The sequence below is a fragment of the Labeo rohita genome, chromosome 24 (assembly GCF_022985175.1).
Source record: "Labeo rohita strain BAU-BD-2019 chromosome 24, IGBB_LRoh.1.0, whole genome shotgun sequence".
Classification (NCBI taxonomy): domain Eukaryota; kingdom Metazoa; phylum Chordata; class Actinopteri; order Cypriniformes; family Cyprinidae; genus Labeo; species Labeo rohita.
In genome coordinates this window covers 29,234,416-29,252,345 of record NC_066892.1, presented here as the reverse complement: position 1 = coordinate 29,252,345, position 17,930 = coordinate 29,234,416, and the positions used below count along the sequence as shown (strand labels likewise).

Sequence of the window (17,930 nt, the reverse complement as noted above, 5' to 3'; positions counted from 1 at the left end):
TAAAGTCATTTCTATGGAAACTCGCTGTCACACCCCTGTGGACTGTTTTGTTGGTTTCGCCCTTCTGTGCCCTTATATGGTCTTTCCCATTCCGTTTCTTGTTATGTCTTTATTGGTTAATTACTCTCACCTGTCTTTGTATCGTTATCACCCCTTTATAATGCTGATTCCGTACCGTGGTTGTTGTCTGTTCTTAAAGTTATGTTGGTGTGTGTTTCCCTGCTGTTCCTGTCTTGATGCACTCTTGTTTTGGATTTTATTAAAGCCCTTTTTGTTATATTTCGTCTCCCTACGTCTCCGTCTACACACAACCTGACACTCGCATGTCTTGTACTTCAATATATTTGCAATTACACATTTGCAGTGATGAATTTGTACAAATTATACATTTTAAATGCAATATTAAACAACACACCACAGTTAAAATGATAATCGAGTACTTTTCATGTGCTTTAGTATGTTAGTCAACACCAGGGTTGCCAACTCACGTATATCAGGGTCTGTCTCACGCTCTCACTCTGCATGCAAATCTCACGCCAAATTGGCAAATTGGTTTTAATACTACATTCAAACGATAAATACCGTTTTGGCGCACGTAATGTGGCTTAAATCATAAAATGTAGCGTTTCTGTTAATGCCAGTGCCATTGAAAAACAGTGCTGCGACAAGATTTGATCTCACCGGCGTCGCCACCACGCGGTCACGTGATTCACCAAGCTCTCAAAACAAACCAACGTGTTTAAGTAGGATAGAGATGACAGCTTCACAATACAGCATATTATGCATTGATTGTTACATTGATGACATTTACAGTATAATTTTATTCTGGAGTGATGGAGAGGCAACCCTTACGAAAATTAAATATGATTTTACCACAAATAAAAGCAAACAACATGGTTACTATAGGTAAACCATGTTAACCACAAATTAACCATGGTCTTGCTACACTAAGCATAGTTTAATCATACTTGTAGAAAAACTATGGTTATACAAATGGTAATCATGCGCCAAAAAACATGGTTACTACACTTTTACTATAATAAAACCATGGTTAATTTTCGTAAGGGTTAATATGGTTTTCTTGTATTTAACCCTCAGGTATTGCTTACTTATAATGTGACCATACAGTTGAACTATTTTTCAGTTAAATAAATGTTCTATATTTTAGTTCAATAATTAGTTCTACATGTTCTATATTTTAATTCAATAATATTTTAGTTCAACTTTGCGCTTTTAGTATTTAGTACTGAGATCATTCAGTGCTAAATACTATTTGTCCAGTATTTATGGTCTATTAATATATAAATATTTATTTTATTTATTTTTTATTTTTTGCATTGGTTTTACATTCCAATGCAAAGAGGCAAATTAGAGTCATTTTTGGTCGGAAAAAAATCTTTTTCATTTGTAAATCCATGGTTTACCCACTAGGTACCTGTATGGCTCTTTACTAAATATACATGTATCTAGAATATTGCAGGTCATACCTGCTTACTTATTTTTAAGTTTTTCATTTGAATAAATATTTAGAAATGATTAAACACTTTATCTTTAAATGTGAAATTTAAAAAGTTAATAACTTTTTTTTTTAATGACACTTGTATAAGTACACACAGTGAATGTAAGCAAATACTGCTAAAAAAAGGCATTTCAGCTGCATTTTTATCCCCTTATGCGTACAGTATATACATATAAATAGACATGGAATCGAGATGGCCTACATTAAAATTATGTATTAAGTATTAAGTGCAGTTTTTTTACCAGCACACCTTGCTGAGTTTGTAAGTTCTGTGGTTCAGACTGACAGTCATTTCCAGAAAGCGTCTCTCTATCCTTGCTTGCCCTTCTGTAAAACCGCAGTGAAAGTTGCAGCATTTCAGCCCAATGTTGTTGATATCTTGTGGCAGCATGAGGATCCTCTGCGGTTACGCTCAACCCCGTCAGTGAGGTCTACCTTTTCAAAATGCCATTTGGCACTTTCTCCCGTCTAAATAAATGATGCCTACTAAAAATCAATGCATAGAGCACAGGCGGCTTTAAATCTGGGTTCAGATCAAGTGGGATCGGCTCAGCGTCTTCATTTGAGCTCATTTTCAAGGTGTTCTCTCAAAAGGTTAGCTGGGATGAAGCCAGAGCGTACAATACTTCGGGAGAGCCGAGAGCAAACATGACATTATTGGCGTTAAGGATGAACATGTTTACCATGGATCTAATCTGTTCCTTATTGCTTAATTTAAAACCAATTGGCTCAGACCTCAAGCAGATGAAGTTCATTATTCGACCACGAGTCGTCGGGCGGAAGCATTATTCCTCTTTAGCCTGATGGATTTTGTGCTGATTGTTTTTTGATGTGCTGCTTTTTGAATATTTCAAACTCCTTAAAGAGCAGAAAACGGTGCCTGCAGTGCCATCTGTTCCTGTGCCGCTTCTAATGAATCATTGTTCGCTTTAGCGCTGGCGACTGAAACACCTCTCGCCGTCTGCGTGCCGGCCCTAAACAAACAATTAACTGTGCTTCTGAAATGGTTTTTAACAGTGTCGTTTGTAACGGAACAACAATTCAAGGTCGCTGCAACACAAGCCCCAATGTCTCTAATTAGAAACGTACAGATACAGTATTTCTGAGCAGATAATGATAACCGATAAATCAACAGCTCGCCATTTTGATGCTCAATTATTTGACCTTTTGCGTTCCAACCAGCTCGATAATTAGCTGATTAATTAAAAAACACCACTTCACACAAACATAAGAGTTGTTTAAAAGTTTATAATGCATAAAAGTGATCTGACCGACACATTAGTTTAACTGTTTTAGCAATATATATATATATATATATATAAGTTAATACTTGTTAAAAACAAACACTTTAGCAAAGTTTGTTTTATCTTCTGCTTATTTTGAAAAATAATAGAATTAATTTTTGTTCAATAAATATATTGTCATTAAAATATGCTAATATAAAAAATGAATTTTAGATTTATATTTAAGATTATTTTAGATTAGATTTTATATTTTAAAGTACAGAAACAAAATCATTTTAAAATGTAAAGATTCTGAAAGCATTGAGGGAGATCTCATAATAATGTAATATAGATTTACAGTAGTAACAACAAATGATATTTTATTATATGTTTTTAAATATGATGGTTTCATTCTAAACATGGTGATTATCGATAAGATGGACACCCAACATAATATATGATATTTACCATCTGAATCTGAATAAATAGAAAAGTCAGCCATCTACTAATTATCATGTTAATTATTGTGCCTTTTAGGCCCAACAGCAGGGGTGCTTTCGTTATTTAAAAACTGTTGCTTATCTTAAACAAAACTGAAAATCATTAAGAAGACATTTGTCTCGAAGTATATGCATTTATTTTAGCAATTCTCTTGTACTACTTAAATCTACAACATTTTTAAAAACATCAAATATCAGATCAAGCATGCACAGAATCAACTTTGCGCTGAAGCCTGTGATCGTGTCAAGGATCAGACAAATTTGCACGTGCATCTTGAAAAGCAAATGTTTTGGAAAGTGCTACGCCACATTTTTGTGACATCTAGTGGTTTAGAAGAAAATAACATCAAAGCTGCCTTTTACTTCGTCGGAGCACCTTTAGCCCCGTTGTACCCTAATTATTGCATGGACAGAACAGAAGAAAGTAACAACGAACCTTAACAATGAACTATATACCCTATCACAATATTGGTTAAAACAAGTATCTTTGTATAACAGTAATTTTGGGAGTTTTTTCTTTTTTTTTTTTTTTTTTTTTTTTTTTTTTCTCTACACATAATATGTTCACTGACATTTTGTGCATTATTTCTATGTGTATAATGTGTAAATTAGAGATGCAATGATATTTAAATTCTGACTGTTACTGATAAGCTGGTTGTCAAGCTAAGGCCAGCGAACAGCAGATAATACATAGTTTATAATAGCTATATAATAGTTATATTAGTTATAACTATATAATAGTTTTTATTTCATCTTCAATTAAACAAACAAACAAATAAAATACATAAAATCAATCATTTTAAATGCTGCAAGTGAATTTAGTCATCTCTAGTATTGGCAAAAATGTTGATTTTGTATTTTTCTATAAATATGAATTCGTAATATTTTAAAGCATACCATACTTTTCCGCAGCACTGATGCTGCAGTACCATCTGCTCTTTCTCACTCTTTTCTGTTCAGTGGTGAAGGCTGGAACTCGACTCTCAAAATCTGAGCAGATTTTAAAACACCAGGCATCACACACTTGCCAACTTTGAAATATTTACAGAAGAAAAACTGGGCATGGACTGAAAATCACACACTACCAAGGCGTCTTTACTCAGCTGAGTTAAGGCTGCTCTGTGCCTGCCCAAAATTCAGTGTTGAGACACAATGCCACATAAAAGCCAGACTAAATTGTGCCTGCTCTGACCTACCTTAAGGTCTAGTGTCAAATCACTGTATAAAGATGCAATTTCTGAGTAAATGTGGTTATATCATGATATATATAACAAATGAATAACCCCCATATGTAGCATACATGAATCACCCTGTAGCAAATCTATACAGGTGGAGCTGGGGAAGCTGGAGGGTTTCTGAAGCGCGCTGCACTGCTACGGCAAGCACTGCGGAGTATTTGAATGTTAAGCAGCAACGTCATTGGCTACTGATACAAAAGAGAACCAATCAGCTGTGGCATGTGATAATGATGTCATTATGTCAGATTGAGTTAGACCTATTGGACGGCGCCTTCTGGAGTTTCAGATTTAAACCACCTCTCAGCAGCATTAAACAGTATGTGTGAAAACACTTCATTTTTTTTTTTTTTTTTTCTGCAGTGTATATTTGGCATGTGTGTTCTAAAATCAGCTGTTTCAAATGTTTTAATATCCTCTGACTGGATGGAATCAGAGTCTGTGTCTATAATACAGTATGGGATTTTCTATTAAATCTTTCAACTGAAATCTGCAGACTGGCATTCAGACTGTAAACTGGGGTAAAAATCTGGAGAAATGTGGTGTAGTTTATTCCGGCCTTGAGTTAATTCACTGTCGAAGAGAAAAGGGAGTGAGAAAGAGCAACAGAGTGTGTGTATTTTGAATTGTGTGTGTGTGTGTGTGTGTGTGTGTACATTTATAGTTAATGTAGCGAACATCTCTGCATGTGTTGTGATCTAACGTATTTGTGAGCACAGCATGCACTAGATCTGCTTTATTTCCACCTTTGTATAATCATCAACAAGTTTGTGGACAGACGATTGCAGCATTTCACTAGATTTATGATAAGACGGGTTTGGAAACATGTTGTCACATAAAGATAAAAGGCTTCCCTGCAGTTTTCCACCAAAATAAAAGCTTGAAAGTTTAACTCTTTCAAGTAAAGAAATTGAGACTGTACAGTAAAGAAAGTACTGTAGTTTTACTATTGCAGTACAAAGTAAAATTACACTATAAATGTGACCCTGGACCACAAAGACCGTCATAAGGGTCTTTTTTTTTTTTAATTGTGATTTATACATCATCTGAAAGCTGAATAAATACGCTTTCCATAGATGTGTTTGTTAGTATATGACATTATTTGGCCGAGATTACTATTTGAACTATTTGAAAATCTGGAATCTGAGGGTGCAAAATCTGAATACTGAGAAAAATCACATTTAAAGTTGTCCAAATGAAGTTCTTAGCAATGCATATTACAAATTAAAAATTAAGTTTTGAGATATTTACAGTAGGAAATTTACATTTCATTGAAATATATTTCTGTCTCAGAATTGACAAGTGTGGTCAAGTGTAAATTAACTTTGGATATTGTTCACATTTTATGCCTTAATTTCCTTGTGGTATTAAATGTCAATATTTTTAACCCTAAACATTGTAATTGTTGTTGTTTATGAGCAGATGGAGCTGATCCCAGATCCAGATCCTGATGAAGAGGGGACCAAAATAAGTGTGAGTATGTGATCTATGGCTAACCGTTTACTTGACCTTTAGACAAAATCTAAAAGAAAAGTGTCATATTTGATCCGTAATATAGAGGGGAAAACAGCTCAAACTCAGCAAAAATGTGCAATCTGGTGCAGAAGCTGATATTTATGTCGTGAAATTCTGATGCTTGTAATGTAAAAATAGCCAATACTGACATAAAACTATGCATATATCAGTGGTCACTCTTTATCTCCGATTATATGTCTTAGTAAGATGAGATTGAAATGATCCAAACATATAATGCAATGATTGAGAAATGAACAAATAAATTCCTCAAAAGATGTGAGATGTTTTGGAGGCTTGGGAAGATCATTTATCCACTGAGGAACAGTGAAAGTAAAGTTTCTCGAAACAAACGTTCTCCAAAAAATCCTAATGATCAGATAAGAGACTAAAAATATATTTTTCTAAAAATAATAATTAATGGAGAATCAAGTAAAGCCAAGCTGTTTGAGTCCAGTAAGTGTTTATCTGGAAAAATTACTCAAGTTATTCTTACATTTACTTGACAAAAATCACTAAAAATTGACAGAAAAAAAAAAAAGGCACATGAAGCACCAGCTGAAGGTGGCCGATTGTACAATTACACTAAAAGAGCTTTTACTGAATAAAAAGATCACAAAAGATGACATCAGAAGGCAAAAGAAGTAGCACCAAATATTATAAAACAGGCTTTATAGGGTTAAATAACTTGATGGCATCTGCTGTTATGAAAGGCCTCTAAAGCAAAGACACTGGCAAATAAAGATTTTATTGTTCGGTCTAGAGCAACGAGTTCATGTGAGGATTTGTCTTCGTTCTCTTCACAGACAGTCAAGGTCCAAGGCAATGACATCTCCCACAAGCTGCAGATCTCTCGGGTGAGCAAGAACGACGAGGGTCTGTACGAATGTCGCGTCACAGATGCCAACTACGGAGAGCTGAAGGAGTACAAAGCTCAAGCCTACCTGAAAGTCAACGCCACCATGCGCCCTCGCAACAGGGCCATTAAGAAGAGCTCGCCACTGCACCTGACCGATAAGAAACCGCGCAAGAGCGGCTCGGCTCTCGGCCAGGACAGCAACGGCATGAGCTCAGACCAGAGGTCCCAGTCCACTTCTACCTCGCAGACGTCACACTCCAAAACAGTGGAGCACAGCACAGGGTCAGGTACGAGATGCTTTACGGGGGACCCATTTCTGTCTCTAAATGTTCAGTCGTTGCGTTTCAACATGTCTCAGAATGCCATAAGAAACAGCTTTATTTGCATCTGTAAGATTTTATTATTAATCATCTGTGACTAGACAGAATGACAACAAAGATATTGCAGTTCTGGCAATTTGATAACGAAAGTCATAGTTGTTTTTGTGTTGACCACTGTATTCTACTGAGCAAATGAGGAAGCAAATAGCATTTAAATTAGCATTTAAAATATGTGCATAACAGTGAATGTTTGAGCAAGATATTTATGGCCAGTCACTGCAAGTTTAATAAGCTACATTTAATTACTTTAGTGTTTAAGTAATTGGAATTTAAACTCAAGTCACCCACTTGTAAAGTTTTACATTATGTTTATTGCAATTATAATACTTGTACATTTCCATTGCTATACGTGACCCTGGACCACAAAACCAGTCTTAGGTGGCTGGGGTATACACTGTAAAAAACAATTTGTTGAGTCAACTTAAAATAATGTGTAACCTGGCTGCCTTAAAATTTTAAGTTCAGTCAACTCAAAAAAAGTTTATTCAACTTGAAATGTTAAATTATACTAAGTGACAACTTAGATATTTCAGTTGAATCAACTTAAAATTTTAAGGCAGCTGGGTTACTTACCCATCTGTTTAGTTTAGCAAACACAAATATCTAAGTTGTTACTTAGTACAACTTAACATTTCAAGTTGAATAAACTTATTTTAGTTGACTGAACTTAAAATTTTAAGGCAGCAGGGTAACAAATTATTTTAAGCTGACTCAACAAATTGTGTTTTTTTTTTGTTTTTTTTTTTTTTTTTTGTTTTTTTACAGTGTAGTTGTAGTAATAGCCAAAAAATACACTGTATGGGTCAAAATTATTGGTTTTTGTTTTATGCCAAAAATCATTAGGATATTAAGTAAAGATCATGTTCCATGAATATATTTTGTAAAATTCCTACTGTAAATATATCAAAACTAATTATTTTTGAATAGAAATATGCATTGTTAAGAACTTTATTTGGACAACTTTAAAGATGATTTATTTAGATGATTTATCTAAATAATTTGGATTTTTTTGCACCCTCAGATTCCAGATTTTAAAATAGTTGTATCTCTGCCAAATATTGTCCTGTCCTAACAAATTTATTCAGCTTTCAGATGATGTATAAATCTTAATTTGGAAGAACTGACTTTTATGACTGGTTTTGTGGTCCAGGGTCACATATAAAAGAGGGAAACAATGCAACCAGTTATTATTGCTTTTTAAATTAGTTACACCATATTATTGCAAACTTAAATATAATAATAGGTAACTGTTGTAGGAACTAGTAATAGAGTTTAGAAACTGTCATAATCTTGGACTATAGGTGTTATACTGAGCTCAAAACACCAAATGTTTTCCTCTTTTGAAAGCAAACTTTGGTTTGGTAAATAAAAGTTATAAAAAGTAAAATATAATTTAAATTAGATGTTCTTTTTTCAAAATCTACATTTTAGGGAATAAATATGCATAAAATTCATGTTATTATCGTGTTTGCTGTACTTTGGATTAAATAAATGCAAGCTTGGTAAGAAGAAGCGACTTAAAAAAAAAAAAAAAAAAAAAAAAAAAACTTTTGACTGGTAGCGTATGCATAATTAGTGTCAATTATGCAAGTAGTGTCTTTAATCATGCTGGACTAATGAAATGGAATAACCTTGCTAAATATCCTTGAATTGCACTTCAATAAATTCCTCTTCCTGTCATTTTAAATCAACATCATGTGCAGCCTGGCCAATTCAATTCAGTTCTCAACTTGAATAAGTCTTGTCTTGAATAAGAGCCAGGTCTTACATTCTGAACTCTTTGAAACCAGCAGAGATCTTACAAACCGCTTGAGCTGAAGAGTAAGAAAGACACAAAAGATGCTGGGAAATATTGAACAAGAATAGAGAAGGCTCTAACAAAGAAAAAAAATCAAGCATCTACCATCAACCATCTACCATCTACCATCTACCATTCTTCTAACTCATCATTTGTACAGCATATAGGTCAGATTAATTCTGTCATATTGCAGGCACATGCCGTATACCTTCACTATAATTACGTTTGAGTCGTATTGCTTGAACATGAGTATTCCGTGCTCTTTTAACCTTACGGATCCTTGTCTACTACAGCATCAGCAGGCTGTAATTATAGCCGCAGACATTCTGGCATGACTCATACTGTTCCTTACAGCTAATCAGATGCGACTGGTAATGAACGTATAGATGCGACGCATAATCGACAGTGCATTTCGGCCCCGAGTTAAAAGGGCCAGCAGGAATGATTAATTATTCTCTGCAAGCAGACGAAGGGGAGGAAGCTTCGGGCCGACGCGATTGCTTGTTTCAGGAAAGTTCCCGTTCGGCTTGATCACCTCGGGCCAAATGAGATCTGGCAGAGAGGAGCAGAGGGTCACGGGAGGATCCTCCTCTCTTCTCTGATACAGAGCTCCAGCGAAGCTCCCCGGACGCCAAACCCCCTCCCGCCGCCGCGCTCGGTCTGACGGAAAAATCCCGTAAATGTCATCGTGATTTACTGAATATTTCATTTCCCATTTCCTCTTTGTTGCCTTGTTTTCTGGGCTTTTATGGCCCGTATACATCCTTGAGCTTCTCCCGTGCTCCTCTGTAGTCGAGGCAGGTGCACAATAAGTTCAGAGCGGAATCAGATCGCATTTGCTTTGAAGTCTTCAGGCCTTGTATCGCACCTAATTTTCGTTGTTCAAAGGAGGTCTGGAAAAAAATACGAGTAAAAACAACAGGAAATGCAGTTCAAAAATTCAGGCGTATTTATAGTGCCGTGCGAGAAATGGAACACGATCAAACCTGCTAACAATAGGACCGAGAAACTGACTTTCTGGAGAAAGCGGAAGAGATTCATCATTTATCAAAGCGTCCCTGCACCACTAAAAAAACATTTTATTAAATTAATGCCTTTTGCGTTTTTATAACTTCCTTCCAGCACAGAGCTGTGGTTGTGTTTCTCTGTAACACAGCTGTCAGCACATAGGTTGTTTTAAAAATACTCTGAAAAGCCTTTAGAAAGGCAGGTTGGGCTGCAGGAGGCTTCGCACATTAATCCCTTTTCATGGTGTAATGGCAGTTTTCAGCTTGATTTATATGGGGAGGTTTTAGCACAAGGCCTCTGTGAATAGCCAGATAGCGTCTTCTTTATTTACACAGACCAATAAAAACAGACTATTTTGTGCTACCTGGGTGGTTCAGAGTTGTTTTGGTTGCACTTCGTGTTAATAAAATATATATATATATATATATATATATATATATATATATATATATATATGAAGAGTTCAGATGCAAAACCAGCTAAAAGCCATCTCAGTCAAAAATGAGATAATGATAGTGAGTGAATGCTCCTGACACATATTATACATCCATCAAATACTTTTGCTTCAAACTCGCTAAATTCCAGCCTCAGCCCAATCAGAAGTACCAGCACTTACATAGAAACCTATACAAAGTAGCCAGAAAGAAATGCTAATTTTAAAGAAATAGATGGATTTAGAGGCTTTTGCATTTGAACTCTTCATATATACTTTTCAATATGCACATGCAAACTTGGCTGATGCTTCATGCAAAAGTCGATTCTGTTCTTACTTGATCTAATATTTGATGTTTTTAAATATGTTTAGATTTAAGTAGCAAAAGTGAATCTCTAAAATGATTCAATATATCCTGAGACAATGGTCTTCTTAATGATTTTCAGTTTTGTTTAAGACAATTAAAGCAGGAGGTTTTAAATAATGAAAGAATATGTAAAAGTATGGTATTTGGGGTAAAAAGCGCCCCTGCTGTTGGTGCTAAAAGGCACAATAATTAACATGATAATTAGTAGATGGCTGATTTTTCCATTTATGGTTAGATTCAGATGGTAAATATAATATATTATGTTGGGTGTTCATATTAGAGATAATCACCTTTTTAGTTTCTGCATAAAATATGTGTTTTATATCAACATATTTGTGGGGTAAAAGGCCTCCCTTACCACCTCATACATTTATAAGATTTTGAAACAAAATGAATGACTTGTATGATTTTTCTTTTCTTTTTTTTTTTTTTTTTTTGTTGCTCCATAAATGTTCAGTACAAACATAGACATTTTTCTGCAGTCATACACTCAGCACAATGAAAAGCAGGATGTTGTCAACATGATCAAAACACATTGTTTATGGAATAAATGAATGAAAACTTCAGGAATTCCACTTCAGATTAACACCTAAATGTTTATGCAAATATTAATAAAACATGCAAATTTACATACGTATCAGGTGTTTACATCAAGGGTTTCTTAAACACACATTTGAAATTTGTATTAAAATGGCTGGAATGAATGGCTTAAAAAAAAAAAAAAAAACATGGTACAACACAACTCCTTGTTGTATTTTAGTGTTATTTGAATATAACTGAAATAAATATAATTTTCATTTTAATGTTTAAGTAATTTATCTGTTATGCTTTAATTTTATTTTTTTTTAGTTCAGTTTTAGCTTCAGTTAAGAACATCAAGATACACTAATGAAAATAAAGAAATTGCCAACTTGATTTTAATGCATATTTTATTTCAGTTTACTTTTTTTATGATTTTAGTTTTAGTTAAGTACAGTATAATCCTTGTCCATATTCAGCATTTTGATAAAACAAAGAAATGCACTTTCTGACTTATGCAAAACTCCAGAAAATCCACTTCAGCTTAGCACATAAACTTTTGTGCTGATATTGATGAATATGCAAATTGTAATTCTGCATCAAGCATTTACATTCAGGATTTCTTACATGCAAATTCTAAATTTGCATACAAACAGGTGAACGGAAAGCCAGCAATTACTTAATAACTATTACAAATGCACATCATATTATAATTCATGTAAATTATGCCTGGAATTGCCTGTGCAAAAAAAAAAAAAAATTGTCTATAAATATTGTTTCTGCGTCCTCCACACTGAAATGGTCAAAAAATGTCAATGCAAAACTCAAAAAAAAAATAAAAATAAAAATCCATCTTAGCACAAACCTTAGCATGAATATTGAAAAACATGCATTTTAGATCATTTACATACAGTACATAACTTATATTGTGGAACAGCTTGTAATCATGTCTTTGGGTTACAATATGTGTGGACACACATGAAGCATTACAGTTTATTTTCAGCACGCATCATCATTCCTTATATCCAGTAATCCAGTAAATGAACAGCAAAAACATGTCAGTTTGAAGTATTCTTATGCGATTAGCTAGTAATGTATAAATCAAGTCTAGCCCGGCTGCGTTTCGCTTATATTTTTGATGAAGCGCTTCCGTTTTACCTTTTTGTTCAATGTCCTCTCATCTCTCCCCACAGGTATAAGGATATCCACGAGTAATGGACTTGCTATTCTCCTCCTCACGTCCGGCCTCATGAGGGGAGCGTGGCTATAGTTTCAAGACAGTGACTCTTTTTCCCAGAATCACTCTTATTTCAGAGCCTAGAGAAAATTGCCTGCTATTTGGACGGAGCGGACAGCACACTCGTCCCTCAACACTGCACCCAATGTAGTCTAACGATCATCACCAGAAGCACCTTCCTTTCTAAAGCCTAGGAGAAGGAAACTGCCATAGTGGACACGTGCTTCACGCTCCAAATCAAACTTCAGACAGAACAAACGGACACGGACTCTTATGGGATCTTGCACCCCATATATATATATTTTTGGTTGCTTTTTTGTTTACCTTTGATCTCCAGCTGTGAATTTAATACATGCTCTGAAGAGTCTATATTTGTGTAACATATGAATATATGAACAGATATACAGTATATATATATATATATAGTATTTGATTTTAAATTCCCTCCGCTCTGTACAGCTGCCATTCGCTCGTTGCATATTCATATGCAAAAACAGCCTTGAAAAGAACAGCACCACTGCTTAGTACATAGTGTCTGGATCGCTAACTGAGCTCAGCTTGACTATGTGATAAATCACAGTGATTTGCATTACAGCTTTATTTTTTGGCATAATAAATGCGAGTATGTTCTTTTGCCACTCCGTCCTGTCGGTAACGCCGTACACTCACGTTGCGTGAGAGTCACGTTAAGTTAGCATGTAGCATGCGAGCATAGCAGTCCATGGCTGGAATCCAATCTCACAAACAATAACGCCATTTCAGAGCATCGTTTCAGTGTAGTTGAAAAGATATTGTTTGTTTGGCTCTTATTTAGTTTTTGAGAGAGTGGAGGGTCAGACGAATTGATCGATAAAAATGTCCTGAGCTTTCAACCTTCACGCCACTAAAGGTGTTACATGACCTTCAGCGCTATTGAATGCTGTGATTGTGTCCTCCTAAACATCTGAAGTATGATTCACCTTTGTTAAAGTGCTGAAGATGATTGCTTTTCACCTCTTGAAGCCACTGTCATTTCCGCCGTGTGTTTACCATCTTCAAAATCACGTTGCATCATGGATTTCCACTAAGGCTGACAAAATCAATAGTCGTTGACAATTGTTTTTCTCTCATCTTTTTTTTTCTCAATTAAAAATGGAATGGCTTAGTACTTTCTGACTAAAAGAGAATATATATTTGCGTTTGTCCTTGCTGATTGCAAGCAGCACGAATCATTCAAGAGGGTAACATTTTCCCTAAAGCAAATCGGCATTGCAAGTTTAGCTTATTCGTATGCAGAAGGCACTTAGTCCTAACCTAAAATGACCCTAATCATTTAACATCACAAGTGACTGAACACAATATGGCACTAAAACTTTCTCTGCTGAGAACTGAATGAAGAAGGGACTGACTGACAGATCTTATTTTGTTTAATCAGAGTCAGATTGAACATTTTGAGATTAATAACTGAGATGGAGGTTGAAAAAAAAAACATCAGAATTACATATTCCCCCATGATGCCCTTATCACCGTATTTTAAAAGCGACGGTAGTGGTTGAAAATAAGATGGTGACATTTAACCAACACTGTGTTATCAACAAGAACAAGACGTCCCTTAAGGAATGTTGAGGTTTTGAAAGGAATCTGAAGCTGCGGTTGATGGAATTCATTCTGTTTGACATTCTGCTCTTGTATTGATGTCTTGAGGTGTTTTTAAATCATTTAACCAAAGACTGCTGAGATGGCCACATTGCAGTACTGTTTACAAAACACACAAGAGCCCCATGTATTATGCCAAATCTACGCTCGCTTTCTGAAAACTCATTTTCTCACCTATGGTGAAGTTGTGTGTAGTGTTTGTTCCTCAATTTTGGCTTTCAAGGCAGCTGTACTGGGATTACACTTGGATTAAAACATAAGAGTCTCTCAACAACAAACACGAAACCAACATCAATTGCTGTTAAAATGCTGTCACGTACAGGAAACGTTCATGTAGTGATTGTTATCCTGCAACAGCAAAATGTTGCTTTTCACTCAAAATTTCTGTTATATACACAATATGGTTAATTATGCTGTATTTATGTTATAAATATATTCGTTTACACATGCTTGGCATGTCGCAATTGGTCTCAAGACACACGACAGCCAGTTGCATTTGAAATTTGATACCTGAGGCAAAAACTTTTGAATGTTATAATGAGAAAGTTTTAAAATGGGTTCAGATTATTTGAAAAATAGAACAGGCTACTTTTATTATACATTCAATGCAGTTTTGTCATTTGAGCCGCAGCTTAGGGGAAAAAATGGAAATTGAAAAGGAAGAAAAAACTAAATCAGAAGAAAAAAACGAAAAGATGAAGAAAACGATCAAGTAATGGGTAAATGATGACAAAATGTTACAATGTGTCACAATTGTTACGTTATGTTGTTGCAGGAAAAAAAGCTGTTACATTGATGCTTCCTTATGGAAGTTTCTGGGCTGGATGCGGTAATGTAAACTGTAGTTTATTTGTACTTGGATGGCTTTAGCGATGCTGATCCCTAAGCGAGGCCTTGAAACAAAAAATATGCTATGGTATTTCTTTGAATAATGAGGCGGGTCATGCAATAGAAGGTTGTTCAGCAAGATTCTTGCCAAATTGTACTCTTTATAATTGGAAAACTAATCATAAAACCAGCTGGAAGCTCTAAATTCTCTGTAGATTTATGGGCATATGTGACTTTCAGAGCAGCTGCTATCTGAGAGTCCGTCGATGGGAATGTACGGCGTAGGTTTGTTGATTTGAGTAGGCTGATCTACATTAAACTTTGTTTTTAAGACGGCACTTTAAATAGGGCACACGATGCGTTTTAACAGTATGACGTGGGTTGTCATACTTCAAAAACTCATCAAATGTTTATGTAGAACGGGATTCAGATGAATATATTTGATGCCTTGTACAGCCTGTGTAAAAGTCACTGTAAACTAAAACAATCCGCATGGTTTCTTTCCATTTCTTATTTGTTTCCTTTTTTACACAGAAAGGAAAATTGTATATGTGTATGGATTTACAATCACAATGAATCGAAAGGACACAAATGTTTTACGTGTTTACGTGTTGCCATCTGTTTGGAGATCTCTATGGGAAAGACTTTCCGTCCTTTGGGAAGCGGTTTTGGCCAAACCTCTGGAGATATTGGCTCTGTTTCGGAAATCTGAACAGCAGCAGCCGAATCTAACAGAACAGAGATTATGTTTGACGAAACAGAGACTCTTTGTGTTTCCAAAACAATAAGCGAAGATGGAGCCGCTTCTTGGATCTCTGGATATGGTTTTGGATGCGTACGTGTTGATTTCTGCATGCGACGAATCCATTGTACAAGCATACGGAGATCAATCCTTCCACTCCCAGGATCTGTATTTCCGAAAGTCGTCATGCAGGTTAAGATCTTCAAATGCGTCATCACTGGCAACACATGGAATCGTGTGTGTGTATATATATATGGATCACCTCTTTGCCATCTTGTTGGAGTCTTAATTAAATGTTTACCGGACTCTTTCAAATACATGACTACATGATTAAAATGTAAAGCTGTCATGGCTGAGCAAAGCTGAAGTTTGTAATATAAGAAAAAAATGAGCCAAATTTTAATAAACTATCTTCACGGGCTGTCTAGAGACAGATTTTTTTATGAGACGTGCAGCGTGATTTACAATATGCGGTGCATCGATTTTCCGGAGCGTTTTTTTTTCTTTTTATGAAAGGAGACGCTTGTGTATCGTCTGCAGATGTGCTTTAAAGGACCTGACGTTTAAAGAACATCCAGCTTAATATGAATTTGATCAGATAATAGATGATTGACTGAGTATGAGAGGAAAGATACGACACGTCGCTGTATTAAATGCTCAAAGGCATTTCCACACCGTGAAATATGAAATAATTACATTTCTTTGAAGCACCATCTTCATTCTTATTCATTCACCTCAAAAAACAAACACAAAATGCTGAAAAGAAAATAGACTGGAATGCAAGTCAATACGTCTCTCGCTATTTTGAAAAAAGTTTAAATTAGACTCACATTTGTGGCTTGTTTGGATGCCTCTATAAAGCGGTCCTGAAAATTCAGCTCAACGTTTTTATATTAGACCCGTTTTATCAGGTATCCAATGCGAAGCTGCTTGAAGAAAGTACACTAAAGGCCCTGCCCGAAATGTATTTGAGTCTTACATAAATCCTGAGAGCTTATGACAGGTGGTAAACAGAGACGTGACCTGAAATTCCATCGAATAATCCAAATACTATATTAAAATATTAACTGTATATTAAAACACTGTAAAGTATGGCTTCAGAAAATTTCAATCATGCACAAACAGATTGGACTATAGGGTCTAAAACAAAATTTGATTCTGATAATGTCTCTTCTTAGTGAAAGAAATACATAAATGAAAAAGAATGGCAAAATATTAATTATCATTGATGTATATTTACTATAATCCACTGAGATTCAAAGGGGGTTAAATGGCTTCAGATAGGTAGCAACATCATTATATTATTTTTACACAGAGATTGGTAGCTCTATTAGTAAAGTCTTTTGCATTATATGCCAATGGTGACAGTTCAAAAGCGGGAAAAAGCACTTTATTTATTTATTTTCCAAAGTTTGCATGGTTGTAACTCAAAAAATATTAAAGATATCTTTACATCCTTTTAGATTTTGGCTCTTAACAAACATTTATTTCGGTATGTCCATTTTTAAGGCCTTGTATGGTTCAGTTCCAGACATACTGGGATCTCAATATGGCTCTAAAAGTAGGTTGCAAGCATTTTCAGTGGTTAAAATCCAAACGCAGGTCACTTTGCATTCAGCTGATACTTGTTAAAGACGAATGTCTAAAGATCAAATAATGTTCTAGAAAAAAAATCTCCAAAAAGTATCTTGTTTCCTTCTATCAAAACAAAGTGTGTGAGCCTGTAGCTCAAGTATTAAAAACATCTCCATATGATTTTATGCTCAGGTTCTTAATTTTTATTTTGATGTGTTCATTTTTAAGGCTCTATACGCCTCATACCCATAGAAATGAGGATCCCAGTGGGGATTTAATATTTTGGAGCTTATTTTGGAGCTGCATCCTGGGTATGTATTTTTTTCTTTCTCTTTTTCTTGAGAAATATGAAACATGAGTGATGTTTTGGAGGTGCAGGATAAAAGTGGTTTCATTAAAACCACTTACAAAATCTGAAGCACTTACAGTACCAATGAAGGTGTTTTTTTTTAGTACTTTATCAGTAGATCTACACGAAAAGCCAGATCTACAACCATTTTAGTACTGTATGATGCAAATAATATTTGCAATGTGAAAGGTCATGTAAAACAAATAATCTG

General features: G+C 35.1%; 1 protein-coding gene across 1 annotated transcript in view; it reads left to right on the top strand.

Moving 5' to 3' along the window:
• Window positions 1–17,306, top strand: part of vstm2a (V-set and transmembrane domain containing 2A) — a 55,895-nt gene extending 38,589 nt beyond the window's left edge. The window contains exons 3-5 of the mRNA XM_051097582.1: window positions 5,900–5,950; window positions 6,796–7,135; window positions 12,547–17,306. Coding sequence (XP_050953539.1) covers window positions 5,900–5,950; window positions 6,796–7,135; window positions 12,547–12,623 — 468 coding nt within the window. The 3' untranslated portion in view covers window positions 12,624–17,306. The remainder of the gene's footprint in view (window positions 1–5,899; window positions 5,951–6,795; window positions 7,136–12,546) is intronic.
• Window positions 17,307–17,930: the final 624 nt, after the last annotated feature.